At 47.6% G+C, this 16,709-nt stretch overlaps 1 protein-coding gene across 2 annotated transcripts; it reads right to left on the reverse strand.

Annotated features, from left to right (window-relative positions):
* Window positions 1-5: 5 nt before the first annotated feature.
* Window positions 6-7,282, reverse strand: LOC110520653 (leucine-rich repeat neuronal protein 4). Of its 2 annotated transcripts, none has more exons than XM_036975310.2 (3): window positions 6,882-7,282; window positions 2,523-2,741; window positions 6-2,046 (listed from the first exon to the last, which is right to left on the reverse strand). In XM_036975310.2, the coding sequence occupies exons 1-3, from the start codon at window positions 6,893-6,895 to the stop codon at window positions 1,014-1,016; spliced, it is 1,266 nt and encodes a 421-aa protein (XP_036831205.2). In that variant the 5' UTR covers window positions 6,896-7,282; the 3' UTR covers window positions 6-1,013. The 2 variants fall into 2 exon arrangements, with proteins under 2 accessions (XP_036831205.2, XP_090086593.1); XM_090230467.1 differs by having other exon boundaries at window positions 2,523-2,676; window positions 6,882-7,251.
* Between the last annotated feature and the right edge of the window lie 9,427 nt (window positions 7,283-16,709).

Raw genomic sequence — 16,709 nt, forward strand, 5'->3', positions numbered from 1 at the left:
ACAAGTAGGAAAATATAATTTTATTACAACTTAATGGAAAATGAGATGTTCAAAACAAAAATGATTTTACTTTATTTCTTAAAATCAACTTTTTTGAGTTGAGTACTGTGTATTGAGATGTATAAACTGCTGTAGGGTGGTAGGAATGTGGGTAAGGGTGGTAGGTATGTGGGTAAGGGTGGTAGGTATGTGGGTAAGTATGTGGGTAAGTGTGGTAGGTATGTGGGTAAGGGTGGTAGGTACGTGGGTAAGGGTGGTAGGTATGTGGGTAAGGGTGGTAGGTATGTGGATAAGGGTGGTAGGTATGTGGGTAAGGGTGGTAGGTATGTGGGTAAGGGTGGTAGGTATGTGGGTAAGGGTGGTAGGTACGTGGGTAAGGGTGGTAGGTATGTGGGTAAGGGTGGTAGGTATGTGGGTAAGGATGGTAGGTACGCAGGTAAGGGTGGTAGGTACGTGGGTAAGGGTGGTAGGTATGTGGGTAAGTATGGTAGGTACGTGGGTAAGGGTGGTATGTATGTGGGTAAGGGTGGTAGGTATGTGGGTAAGGATGGTAGGTACGCGGGTAAGGGTGGTAGGTACGTGGGTAAGGGTGGTAGGTATGTGGGTAAGTGTGTGGGTAAGGGTGGTAGGTATGCGGGCAAGGGTGGTAGGTAAGTGGGTAAGGGTGGTAGGTACGTGGGTAAGGGTGGTAGGTATGTGGGTAAGGGTGGTAGGTACGTGGGTAAGGGTGGTGGTTATGTGGGTAAGGGTGGTAGGTATGTGGGTAAGGGTGGTAGGTATGTGGGTAAGGGTGGTAGGTACGTGGGTAAGGGTGGTAGGTACGTGGGTAAGGGTGGTAGGTATGTGGGTAAGTATGTGGGTAAGTGTGGTAGGTACGTGGGTAAGGGTGGTGGTTATGTGGGTAAGGGTGGTAGGTACGTGGGTAAGGGTGGTAGGTATGTGGTTAAGAGTGGTAGGTACGTGGGTATGGGTGGTAGGTACGTGGGTAAGGGTGGTACGGATGGTTACAGGTGTCATTTTTCATTGCGTACGTTAGTGGATAACTTCAGCTGGTCTGTCTGCGTGTATCGTGCAGCGGGAGGCACAGTGTGTTCGTCGGTGTGTGTGTAGGCCGGGTTAGTGATTGAAACCAGGCTGGTGAGACGTGGGTTGTAGAGTGTGTGTGCCCGCGGCTCAATCAGAGAGTGTGTGTTTTGCATCTTCCAGATCCTGTGAAGAAACACACTCATCACAACAACCGTCATCCCCAGGGCTACACACAGTCCCGTCAGCACGTACAACACAACCGTCTCTACACCTACTGGGGTGGACACAGGCACACAGCGGGTGTGTGACGTTCCAGCTCCATTCAGTGCGCTTACACACACTCCATATCTCCCTCCCGCTTTTAGCCCGAACACACTGGCCTGGCGTGACCAGGCGCTCACGCTGCCGTTACTGAACACACTGCCGTTCTCTCTCAGCGCCCACACACCAAACTTACTCACAGCCGAGTAGGGGGCGCACCAACGCACCCTCACAGCCTCAGGCCATACCCCCCACACCTCCAGGGCCACCACAGGGTCAGGGGTCACAGAGGTTGGAGTCAGGCCCGGACAGCGGCAGCTCTGACCATTGGCCTCCCTGACCTCTGGACAGGGTCTCTGCAGGTGCAAGCAGGGGTTAAAGTCACACAGATTCTCCTTGATGAGTTTGCCTCCTTCCTCCTCCTCCGTTACTTCCTCCTCTTCTTCAGACTCATCGTCATAGTCGCCCTCGTCACCTATGAACTGATGAGGGGGAAGGGTGGGCATGCGAGTGGGGTGAGGACAGCAGGGTGGCTTTTTGGGGGCGCGAGATGGTGCTGGAGTTGTTGCCATGGGGTTTGTCGCCACCGGTGATATGACTGTGTGAGGGATGTGCGGCTGGGTGCTTGAGTCTTTAGGGGGGACTGTTGCACTGGTTACTACTGTTGTCATGGCAGCACTGGTCTTGATGGTCCCTGCAATGGTCGTCACGGTCACTGTTTCTAGAACTCGCTGTGTGGATCTCCCCAATCTCTCATATCTGTAAGCACAGTAAACATAATGTATAATGGTTAGAAAAATGCACAAGCTCTCTGGGCTATCACTCCAGTTCTAAACTAGATTCAGCCTGAACTCCATTCATATCCGTCAGACCTATGACTACAGCTCTCTGGGCTATCACATGTAGGCCTCCCGAGTGGCACAGCGGTCTAAAGCACTGCATCGTAGTGCTAGAGGCGTCACTACAGACCCTGGTTTGATCCCCGGGCTGTATCACAAACCGGCCGTGATCGGGAGTCCCATGGGGCGGCGCACAATTGACCCAGCATCGGCCGGGTTTGGCCCGGGTGGTAGGCCCGTAATTGTAAGTAAGAATTTGTTCTCAACTGACTTGCCGAGTTAAATAAAGGGTCAATATTTGTAATTTTTTTTAAACATCACTCCAGTTCTAAACTGGATTCAGCCATTCATATCTATCAGACCTAGACTAAAGCAGTGGATGTTAGAGCTACTCACTTGTCTGTTGGAATGCTGTTGGAGATATGTCCGTCTGGACTGCTAATGTCTGTTGGACGGCTGTCTGTGCTAGGTTGGCTGGTTGTGGGTGTGTTCGTCTCACTGGCTGTCAGTGTGTTTGGAGTGACGAAAACTGGAGTCTGGTCACCTATAGCTGTTGTCCAAATGACACACACAGTGAAGGCCCAGGTGGATATCAGGTGAAGAGGTGACATCTCACTGAGAACAACAACAACAACAACACACAGTGAAGGCCCAGGTGGATATCAGGTGAAGAGGTGACATCTCACTGAGAACAACAACAACAGCAACAACAACACACAGTGAAGGCCCAGGTGGATATCAGGTGAAGAGCTGACATTTCACTGAGAACAACAACAACACACACAGTCCCAACCCAGCCATCAGCTCTTCAACGGAAAGTTAGAAGCAGCACTAAGAGGTTTAACAGCAGAGCTATGGCAGTATAGATATACATGTCAGTATATTGGCAGTATAGATATACATGTCAGTATATTGGCAGTAAAGATATACATGTCAGTATATTGACAGTAAAGATATACATGGCAGTATATTGACAGTAAAGATATGCATGGCAGTATATTGACAGTAAATATATACATGGCAGTATAGATATACATGTCAGTATATTGGCAGTATAGATATACATGTCAGTATATTGGCAGTATAGATATATATGTCAGTATATTGGCAGTAAAGATATACATGTCAGTATATTGACAGTAAAGATATACATGGCAGTATATTGACAGTAAAGATATACATGGCAGTATATTGACAGTAAAGATATACATGGCAGTAAAGATATACATGTCAGTATATTGACAGTAAAGATATACATGACAGTATATTGACAGTAAAGATATACATGTCAGTATATTGACAGTAAAGATATACATGGCAGTATATTGACAGTAAATATATACATGGCAGTATATTGACAGTAAATATATACATGGCAGTAAAGATATACATGGCAGTACATTGACAGTAAAGATATACATGGCAGTATATTGACAGTAAAGATATACATGGCAGTATATTGACAGTAAAGATATACATGGCAGTAAAGATATACATGTCAGTATATTGACAGTAAAGATATACATGGCAGTATATTGACAGTAAAGATATACATGGCAGTAAAGATATACATGTCAGTATATTGACAGTAAAGATATACATGTCAGTATATTGGCAGTAAAGATATACATGTCAGTATATTGACAGTAAAGATATACATGGCAGTATATTGACAGTAAAGATATGCATGGCAGTATATTGACAGTAAATATATACATGGCAGTATAGATATACATGTCAGTATATTGGCAGTATAGATATACATGTCAGTATATTGGCAGTATAGATATATATGTCAGTATATTGGCAGTAAAGATATACATGTCAGTATATTGACAGTAAAGATATACATGGCAGTATATTGACAGTAAAGATATACATGGCAGTATATTGACAGTAAAGATATACATGGCAGTAAAGATATACATGTCAGTATATTGACAGTAAAGATATACATGACAGTATATTGACAGTAAAGATATACATGTCAGTATATTGACAGTAAAGATATACATGGCAGTATATTGACAGTAAATATATACATGGCAGTATATTGACAGTAAATATATACATGGCAGTAAAGATATACATGGCAGTACATTGACAGTAAAGATATACATGGCAGTATATTGACAGTAAAGATATACATGGCAGTATATTGACAGTAAAGATATACATGGCAGTAAAGATATACATGTCAGTATATTGACAGTAAAGATATACATGGCAGTATATTGACAGTAAAGATATACATGGCAGTAAAGATATACATGTCAGTATATTGACAGTAAAGATATACATGGCAGTATATTGACAGTAAAGATATACATGTCAGTATATTGACAGTAAAGATATACATGGCAGTATATTGACAGTAAAGATATACATGGCAGTATATTGACAGTAAAGATATACATGGCAGTATATTGACAGTAAAGATATACATGGCAGTAAAGATATACATGTCAGTATATTGACAGTAAAGATATACATGGCAGTATATTGACAGTAAAGATATACATGTCAGTATATTGACAGTAAAGATATACATGGCAGTATATTGACAGTAAAGATATACATGTCAGTATATTGACAGTAAAGATATACATGTCAGTATATTGACAGTAAAGATATACATGTCAGTATATTGACAGTAAAGATATACATGGCAGTATATTGACAGTAAAGATATACATGTCAGTATATTGACAGTAAAGATATACATGTCAGTATATTGACAGTAAAGATATACATGTCAGTATATTGACAGTAAAGATATACATGGCAGTATGTTGGCAGTATTGATATACATGGCAGTATATTGGCATATATACAGTGCCTTGCGAAAGTATTCGGCCCCCTTGAACTTTGCGACCTTTTGCCACATTTCAGGCTTCAAGCATAAAGATATAAAACTGTATTTTTTTGTGAAGAATCAACAACAAGTGGGACACAATCATGAAGGATTTTTCAAACTTTTTTAACAAATCAAAAACTGAAAAATTGGGCGTGCAAAATTATTCAGCCCCTTTACTTTCAGTGCAGCAAACTCTCTCCAGAAGTTCAGTGAGGATCTCTGAATGATCCAATGTTGACCTAAATGACTAATGATGATAAATACAATCCACAATCAGTCGTATATTGCACAAATCTGGCCTTTATGGAAGAGTGGCAAGAAGAAAGCAATTTCTTAAAGATATCCATAAAAAGTGTTGTTTAAAGTTTGCCACAAGCCACCTGGGAGACACACCAAACATGTGGAAGAAGGTGCTCTGGTCAGATGAAACCAAAATTACACTTTTTGGCAACAATGCAAAATGTTATGTTTGGCGTAAAAGCAACACAGCTGAACACACCATTCCCACTGTCAAATATGGTGGTGGCAGCATCATGGTTTGGGACTGCTTTTCTTCAGCAGGGACAGGGAAGGTGGTTAAAATTGATGGGAAGATGGATGGAGCCAAATACAGGACCATTCTGGAAGAAAACCTGATGGAGTCTGCAAAAGACCTGAGACTGGGACGGAGATTTGTCTTCCAACAAGACAATGATCCAAAACATAAAGCAAAATCTACAATGGAATGGTTCAAAAATAAACATATCCAGGTGTTAGAATGGCCAAGTCAAAGTCCAGACCTGAATCCAATCGAGAATCTGTGGAAAGAACTGAAAACTGCTGTTCACAAATGCTCTCCATCCAACCTCACTGAGCTCGAGCTGTTTTGCAAGGAGGAATGGGAAAAAATTCAGTCTCTCGATGTGCAAAACTGATAGAGACATACCCCAAGCGACTTACAGCTGTAATCGCAGCAAAAGGTGGCGCTACAAAGTATTAACTTAAGGGGGCTGAATAATTTTGCACGCCCAATTTTTCAGTTTTTGATTTGTTAAAAAAGTTTGAAATATCCAATAAATGTCGTTCCACTTCACGATTGTGTCCCACTTGTTGTTGATTCTTCATAAAAAAATACAGTTTTATATCTTTATGTTTGAAGCCTGAAATGTGGCAAAAGGTCGCAAAGTTCAAGGGGGCCGAATACTTTCGCAAGGCACTGTATGTATATAGACATGTTGTCCTTATAGACCTAATGGTTCAGTAGACATGTTGTCCTTATAGACCTAATGGTTCAGTAGACATGTTTTCCTTATAGACCTAATGGTTCAGTAGACATGTTGTCCTTATAGACCTAATGGTTCAGTAGACATGTTGTCCTTACAGACCTAATGGTTCAGTAGACATGTTGTCCTTATTGACCTAATGGTTCAGTAGACATGTTGTCCTTATAGACCTAATGGTTCAGTAGACATGTTGTCCTTATTGACCTAATGGTTCAGTAGACATGTTGTCCTTATAGACCTAATGGTTCAGTAGGCATGTTGTCCTTACAGACCTAATGGTTCAGTAGACATGTTGTCCTTATAGACCTAATGGTTCAGTAGACATGCTGTCCTTATAGACCTAATGGTTCAGTAGACATGTTGTCCTAATAGACCTAATGGTTCAGTAGACATGTTGTCCTTATAGACCTAATGGTTCAGTAGACATGTTGTCCTTATAGACCTAATGGTTCAGTAGACATGTTGTCCTTATAGACCTAATGGTTCAGACATACATGGCAGTATAGATATACATGGCAGTATAGATATACAATGCAGTATATTGGCAGTATAGATATACATGGCAGTAAAGATATACATGGCAGTATAGATATGGGTCACACACACACACGCACACACACACACACACACACTTACCAACACATCCTCATTGTCCTGCTACCATACACTCGTTCCAGAATGTTCCCCAATGAAAGATGAAGGTAGCGAGTATTGTGGCCGTGGGAGGAGTTGTAGATCTACAGTGAAGCTGTGTGGAGCCTTGTTAAAGCCGTGTTCTGTCTGGTCCTCTTGTGTTTTATATCCTTCAGCGAGATAGAGGACTGAGGGGGCTGCTGCCTACCAGGGTACAAATTGGGAGTGTTACTTGATTACACACACATTTTTCACAAAGATTGCACTTACACACACACAGAGAGAGAGAGAGAGAGAGAGAGAGATAGAGAGAGAGAGAAAGAGAGAGAAAGAGAGAGAGAGAGAGAGAGAGAGAGAGAGAGAGAGAGGAAGAGGATCAGCTCAGAGAGAGAGAGAGAGAGAGAGAGAGAGAGAGGATATATGGGCACACTCGTTTACAGTTGTTGCTTAGCGATGTGAGGTCACATTCCAGGCTCCCATCGCCACGGGCACACAGGCCTAAGAACATCCTAAAATACTCCCTCCTGCATAACTAAGACACAGCTCATACTGATTACAGATACACACACACACACACACACACACACACACACACACACACACACACACACACACACACACACACACACACACACACACACACACACACACACACACACACAGGTCTTATCTGGTCTCGGGGCGTCAGTGGCTCAGTCATCAGACCCCCAGCAACAGAGAGCAGAGGTATGCTCCTAGACTTCCTGACGGGCAGACCCCCAGGTGGTGAGGTTAAGCAACATCACTTCTGCTACACTGACCCTCAACAAGGGTGCAACTAAATGCTCAGTCCCCTCCTGTACTCCCTGTTCACCCAAGACTGCGTGACCGCGCATGACTACAACACCATCATTAAGTTTGCACAGACTACGACGAGACAGACTGTAGGGAGGAGGTCAGAGACCTGGCCGTGTGGTGCCAGAAAAACAACCTCTCCCTCAACGATGAGACAGCCTATAGGGTGGAGGTCAGAGACCTGGCCGTGTGGTGCCAGAAAAACAACCTCTCCCTCAACGATGAGACAGTCTATAGGGTGGAGGTCAGAGACCTGGCAGTGTGGTGCCAGAAAAACAACCTCTCCCTCAACGATGAGACAGCCTATAGGGTGGAGGTCAGAGACCTGGCAGTGTGGTACCAGAAAAACAACCTCTCCCTCAACGATGAGACAGCCTGTAGGGTGGAGGTCAGAGACCTGGCAGTGTGGTGCCAGAAAAACAACCTCTCCCTCAACGATGAGACATCCTGTAGGGTGGAGGTCAGAGACCTGGCAGTGTGGTGCCAGAAAAACAACCTCTCCCTCAACGATGAGACATCCTGTAGGGTGGAGGTCAGAGACCTGGCAGTGTGGTACCAGAAAAACAACCTCTCCCTCAACGTCAGCAAGACAAAGAAGCTGATGGTGGACGACAGGAAACTACAGGAGCACGCGCCCATTCACATCGACGGGGCTGCAGTGGAGCGAGTCGAGAGCTTCAAGTTGGATCCACATCACTAATGATCTATCATGGTCCACACACACCAACACAGTTGCGAAGAGGGCACGACAACGCCTCTCCCCCCCAGAGGGTGGTGCGTATGGCCGAGCTGTCTGCCATCCAGGACCTCTATACCAGGCGGTGTCAGAGGAAAGGCCCGAGAAATTGTCAAAGACTCCAGTCACCCAAGTCATACACCGTTCTCTCTGCTACCGCACGGCAAGCGGTACCGGAGCGCCAAGTCTAAGACCAAAAGGCTCCAGAACAGCTTCTACCCACACTGACTGGACTCTACCCACATTGACTGGACTCTACCCACACACTGACTGGACTCTACCTACACTGACTAGACTCTACCCACACTGACTGGACTTTACCCACACTGCCTGGACTCTACCCACACTGACTGGACTCTACCCACACACTGACTGGACTCTACCCACACACTGACTGGACTCTACCCACACTGACTGGACTCTACCCACACTGCCTGGACTCTACCCACACTGACTGGACTCTACCCACACACTGACTGGACTCTACCCACACTGACTAGACTCTACCCACACACTGACTAGACTCTACCCACACTGACTGGACTCTACCCACACACTGACTGGACTCTACCCACACACTGACTGGACTCTACCCACACACTGACTGGACTCTACCCACACTGACTAGACTCTACCCACAGACTGACTGGACTCTACCCACACTGACTGGACTCTACCTACACTGACTGGACTCTACCCACACACTGACTAGACTCTACCCACACACTGACTAGACTCTACCCACACACTGACTGACTAGACTCTACCCACACTGACTAGACTCTACCCACACTGACTAGACTCTACCCACACACTGACTAGACTCTACCCACACTGACTGGACTCTACCCACACACTGACTAGACTCTACCCACACACTGACTGACTAGACTCTACCCACACTGACTAGACTCTACCCACACTGATTAGACTCTACCCACACACTGACTGGACTCTACCCACACACTGACTAGACTCTACCCACACACTGACTGACTAGACTCTACCCACACTGACTAGACTCTACCCACACACTGATTAGACTCTACCCACACACTAACTGACTAGACTCTACCCACACTGACTAGACTCTACCCACACTGACTGGACTCTACCCACACACTGACTGGACTCTACCCACACACTGACTGGACTCTACCCACACACTGACTGAACTCTACCCACACTGACTGGACTCTACCCACACTGACTAGACTCTACCCACACACTGACTAGACTCTACCCACACACTGACTAGACTCTATCCACACACTGACTGGACTCTACCCACACACTGACTAGACTCTACCAACACACTGACTGGACTCTACCCACACTGACTAGACTCTACCCACACTGACTGGACTCTACCTACACTGACTGGACTCTACCCACACTGACTGGACTCTAACCACACACTGACTAGACTCTACCCACACTGACTGGACTCTACCCACACACTCACCGGACTCTACCCACACACTGACTAGACTCTACCCACACTGACTAGACTCTACCCACACACTGACTGGACTCTACCCACACACTGACTGGACTCTACCCACACACTGACTAGACTCTACCCACACACTGACTGGACTCTACCCACACACTGACTGGACTCTACCCACACACTGACTAGACTCTACCCACACACTGACTGGACTCTACCCACACTGACTGGACTCTACCCACACTGACTGGACTCCACCCACACACTGACTAGACTCTACCCACACTGACTAGACTCTACCCACACACTGACTGGACTCTACCCACACTGACTGGACTCTACCCACACACTGACTGGACTCTACCCACACACTGACTAGACTCTACCCACACACTGACTAGACTCTACCCACACACTGACTGACTAGACTCTACCCACACTGACTAGACTCTACCCACACTGACTAGACTCTACCCACACACTGACTAGACTCTACCCACACTGACTGGACTCTACCCACACACTGACTAGACTCTACCCACACACTGACTGACTAGACTCTACCCACACTGACTAGACTCTACCCACACTGATTAGACTCTACCCACACACTGACTGGACTCTACCCACACACTGACTAGACTCTACCCACACACTGACTGACTAGACTCTACCCACACTGACTAGACTCTACCCACACACTGATTAGACTCTACCCACACACTAACTGACTAGACTCTACCCACACTGACTAGACTCTACCCACACTGACTGGACTCTACCCACACACTGACTGGACTCTACCCACACACTGACTGGACTCTACCCACACACTGACTGAACTCTACCCACACTGACTGGACTCTACCCACACTGACTAGACTCTACCCACACACTGACTAGACTCTACCCACACACTGACTAGACTCTATCCACACACTGACTGGACTCTACCCACACACTGACTAGACTCTACCAACACACTGACTGGACTCTACCCACACTGACTAGACTCTACCCACACTGACTGGACTCTACCTACACTGACTGGACTCTACCCACACTGACTGGACTCTAACCACACACTGACTAGACTCTACCCACACTGACTGGACTCTACCCACACACTCACCGGACTCTACCCACACACTGACTAGACTCTACCCACACTGACTAGACTCTACCCACACACTGACTGGACTCTACCCACACACTGACTGGACTCTACCCACACACTGACTAGACTCTACCCACACACTGACTGGACTCTACCCACACACTGACTGGACTCTACCCACACACTGACTAGACTCTACCCACACACTGACTGGACTCTACCCACACTGACTGGACTCTACCCACACTGACTGGACTCCACCCACACACTGACTAGACTCTACCCACACTGACTAGACTCTACCCACACACTGACTGGACTCTACCCACACTGACTGGACTCTACCCACACACTGACTGGACTCTACCCACACACTGACTAGACTCTACCCACACACTGACTAGACTCTACCCACACACTGACTGACTAGACTCTACCCACACTGACTAGACTCTACCCACACTGACTAGACTCTACCCACACACTGACTAGACTCTACCCACACTGACTGGACTCTACCCACACACTGACTAGACTCTACCCACACACTGACTGACTAGACTCTACCCACACTGACTAGACTCTACCCACACTGATTAGACTCTACCCACACACTGACTGGACTCTACCCACACACTGACTAGACTCTACCCACACACTGACTGACTAGACTCTACCCACACTGACTAGACTCTACCCACACACTGATTAGACTCTACCCACACACTAACTGACTAGACTCTACCCACACTGACTAGACTCTACCCACACTGACTGGACTCTACCCACACACTGACTGGACTCTACCCACACACTGACTGGACTCTACCCACACACTGACTGAACTCTACCCACACTGACTGGACTCTACCCACACTGACTAGACTCTACCCACACACTGACTAGACTCTACCCACACACTGACTAGACTCTATCCACACACTGACTGGACTCTACCCACACACTGACTAGACTCTACCAACACACTGACTGGACTCTACCCACACTGACTAGACTCTACCCACACTGACTGGACTCTACCTACACTGACTGGACTCTACCCACACTGACTGGACTCTAACCACACACTGACTAGACTCTACCCACACTGACTGGACTCTACCCACACACTCACCGGACTCTACCCACACACTGACTAGACTCTACCCACACTGACTAGACTCTACCCACACACTGACTAGACTCTACCCACACACTGACTGGACTCTACCCACACACTGACTAGACTCTACCCACACACTGACTGGACTCTACCCACACACTGACTGGACTCTACCCACACACTGACTAGACTCTACCCACACACTGACTGGACTCTACCCACACTGACTGGACTCTACCCACACTGACTGGACTCCACCCACACACTGACTAGACTCTACCCACACTGACTAGACTCTACCCACACACTGACTGGACTCTACCCACACTGACTGGACTCTACCCACACACTGACTGGACTCTACCCACACACTGACTAGACTCTACCCACACACTGACTAGACTCTACCCACACACTGACTGACTAGACTCTACCCACACTGACTAGACTCTACCCACACTGACTAGACTCTACCCACACACTGACTAGACTCTACCCACACTGACTGGACTCTACCCACACACTGACTAGACTCTACCCACACACTGACTGACTAGACTCTACCCACACTGACTAGACTCTACCCACACTGATTAGACTCTACCCACACACTGACTGGACTCTACCCACACACTGACTAGACTCTACCCACACACTGACTGACTAGACTCTACCCACACTGACTAGACTCTACCCACACACTGATTAGACTCTACCCACACACTAACTGACTAGACTCTACCCACACTGACTAGACTCTACCCACACTGACTGGACTCTACCCACACACTGACTGGACTCTACCCACACACTGACTGGACTCTACCCACACACTGACTGAACTCTACCCACACTGACTGGACTCTACCCACACTGACTAGACTCTACCCACACACTGACTAGACTCTACCCACACACTGACTAGACTCTATCCACACACTGACTGGACTCTACCCACACACTGACTAGACTCTACCAACACACTGACTGGACTCTACCCACACTGACTAGACTCTACCCACACTGACTGGACTCTACCTACACTGACTGGACTCTACCCACACTGACTGGACTCTAACCACACACTGACTAGACTCTACCCACACTGACTGGACTCTACCCACACACTCACCGGACTCTACCCACACACTGACTAGACTCTACCCACACTGACTAGACTCTACCCACACACTGACTGGACTCTACCCACACACTGACTGGACTCTACCCACACACTGACTAGACTCTACCCACACACTGACTGGACTCTACCCACACACTGACTGGACTCTACCCACACACTGACTAGACTCTACCCACACACTGACTGGACTCTACCCACACTGACTGGACTCTACCCACACTGACTGGACTCCACCCACACACTGACTAGACTCTACCCACACTGACTAGACTCTACCCACACACTGACTGGACTCTACCCACACTGACTGGACTCTACCCACACACTGACTGGACTCTACCCACACACTGACTAGACTCTACCCACACACTGACTAGACTCTACCCACACACTGACTGACTAGACTCTACCCACACTGACTAGACTCTACCCACACTGACTAGACTCTACCCACACACTGACTAGACTCTACCCACACTGACTGGACTCTACCCACACACTGACTAGACTCTACCCACACACTGACTGACTAGACTCTACCCACACTGACTAGACTCTACCCACACTGATTAGACTCTACCCACACACTGACTGGACTCTACCCACACACTGACTAGACTCTACCCACACACTGACTGACTAGACTCTACCCACACTGACTAGACTCTACCCACACACTGATTAGACTCTACCCACACACTAACTGACTAGACTCTACCCACACTGACTAGACTCTACCCACACTGACTGGACTCTACCCACACACTGACTGGACTCTACCCACACACTGACTGGACTCTACCCACACACTGACTGAACTCTACCCACACTGACTGGACTCTACCCACACTGACTAGACTCTACCCACACACTGACTAGACTCTACCCACACACTGACTAGACTCTATCCACACACTGACTGGACTCTACCCACACACTGACTAGACTCTACCAACACACTGACTGGACTCTACCCACACTGACTAGACTCTACCCACACTGACTGGACTCTACCTACACTGACTGGACTCTACCCACACTGACTGGACTCTAACCACACACTGACTAGACTCTACCCACACTGACTGGACTCTACCCACACACTCACCGGACTCTACCCACACACTGACTAGACTCTACCCACACTGACTAGACTCTACCCACACACTGACTGGACTCTACCCACACACTGACTGGACTCTACCCACACACTGACTAGACTCTACCCACACACTGACTGGACTCTACCCACACACTGACTGGACTCTACCCACACACTGACTAGACTCTACCCACACACTGACTGGACTCTACCCACACTGACTGGACTCTACCCACACTGACTGGACTCCACCCACACACTGACTAGACTCTACCCACACTGACTAGACTCTACCCACACACTGACTGGACTCTACCCACACTGACTGGACTCTACCCACACACTGACTGGACTCTACCCACACACTGACTAGACTCTACCCACACACTGACTAGACTCTACCCACACACTGACTGACTAGACTCTACCCACACTGACTAGACTCTACCCACACTGACTAGACTCTACCCACACACTGACTAGACTCTACCCACACTGACTGGACTCTACCCACACACTGACTAGACTCTACCCACACACTGACTGACTAGACTCTACCCACACTGACTAGACTCTACCCACACTGATTAGACTCTACCCACACACTAACTGACTAGACTCTACCCACACACTGACTGGAATCTACCCACACTGACTGGACTCTACCCACACACTGACTGGACTCTACCCACACACTGACTGGACTCTACCCACACACTGACTGGACTCTACCCACACACTGACTGAACTCTACCCACACTGACTGGACTCTACCCACACTGACTAGACTCTACCCACACACTGACTAGACTCTACCCACACACTGACTAGACTCTACCCACACACTGACTGGACTCTACCCACACACTGACTAGACTCTACCCACACATTGACTGGACTCTACCCACACTGACTGGACTCTACCCACACTGACTGGACTCTACCCACACTGACTGTACTCTACCCACACACTGACTAGACTCTACCCACACTGACTGGACTCTACCCACACACTCACCGGACTCTACCCACACACTGACTAGACTCTACCCACACTGACTAGACTCTACCCACACACTGACTGGACTCTACCCACACACTGACTGGACTCTACCCACACACTGACTAGACTCTACCCACACATTGACTGGACTCTACCCACACTGACTGGACTCTACCCACACTGACTGGACTCTACCCACACTGACTGGACTCTACCCACACAATGACTAGACTCTACCCACACTGACTGGACTCTACCCACACACTCACCGGACTCTACCCACACACTGACTAGACTCTACCCACACTGACTAGACTCTACCCACACACTGACTGGACTCTACCCACACACTGACTGGACTCTACCCACACACTGACTGGACTCTACCCACACACTGACTAGACTCTACCCACACACTGACTAGACTCTACCCACACACTGACTGACTAGACTCTACCCACACTGACTAGACTCTACCCACACTGACTAGACTCTACCCACACATTGACTAGACTCTACCCACACTGACTGGACTCTACCCACACACTGACTAGACTCTACCCACACACTGACTGACTAGACTCTACCCACACTGACTAGACTCTACCCACACTGATTAGACTCTACCCACACACTAACTGACTAGACTCTACCCACACTGACTAGACTCTACCCACACTGACTGGACTCTACCCACACTGACTAGACTCTACCCACACTGACTGGACTCTACCCACACACTGACTGACTAGACTCTACCCACACACTGACTGACTAGACTCTACCCACACTGACTAGACTCTACCCACACACTGACTGACTAGACTCTACCCACACTGACTAGACTCTACCCACACTGACTGGACTCTACCCACACTGACTAGACTCTACCCACACACTGACTGACTAGACTCTACCCACACTGACTAGACTCTACCCACACACTGACTGACTAGACTCTACCCACACTGACTAGACTCTACCCACACTGACTGGACTCTACTCACACTGACTGACTAGACTCTACCCACACTGACTAGACTCTACCCACACACTGACTGACTAGACTCTACCCACACTGACTGACTAGACTCTACCCACACTGACTAGACTCTACCCACACTGACTAGACTCTACCCACACTGACTAGACTCTACCCACACTGACTAGACTCTACCCACACTGACTAGACTCTACCCACACACTGACTGACTAGACTCTACCCACACTGACTAGACTCTACCCACACTGACAGACGTTGAATGGGCAAGAGGAAATATGCAAGTGCCTTAGAATGGGGTATGGTAGTAGGTGCCTTT

Source organism: Oncorhynchus mykiss, chromosome 3, assembly GCF_057628025.1.
Source record: "Oncorhynchus mykiss isolate SJ-2025 chromosome 3, ASM5762802v1, whole genome shotgun sequence".
Taxonomy (NCBI): domain Eukaryota; kingdom Metazoa; phylum Chordata; class Actinopteri; order Salmoniformes; family Salmonidae; genus Oncorhynchus; species Oncorhynchus mykiss.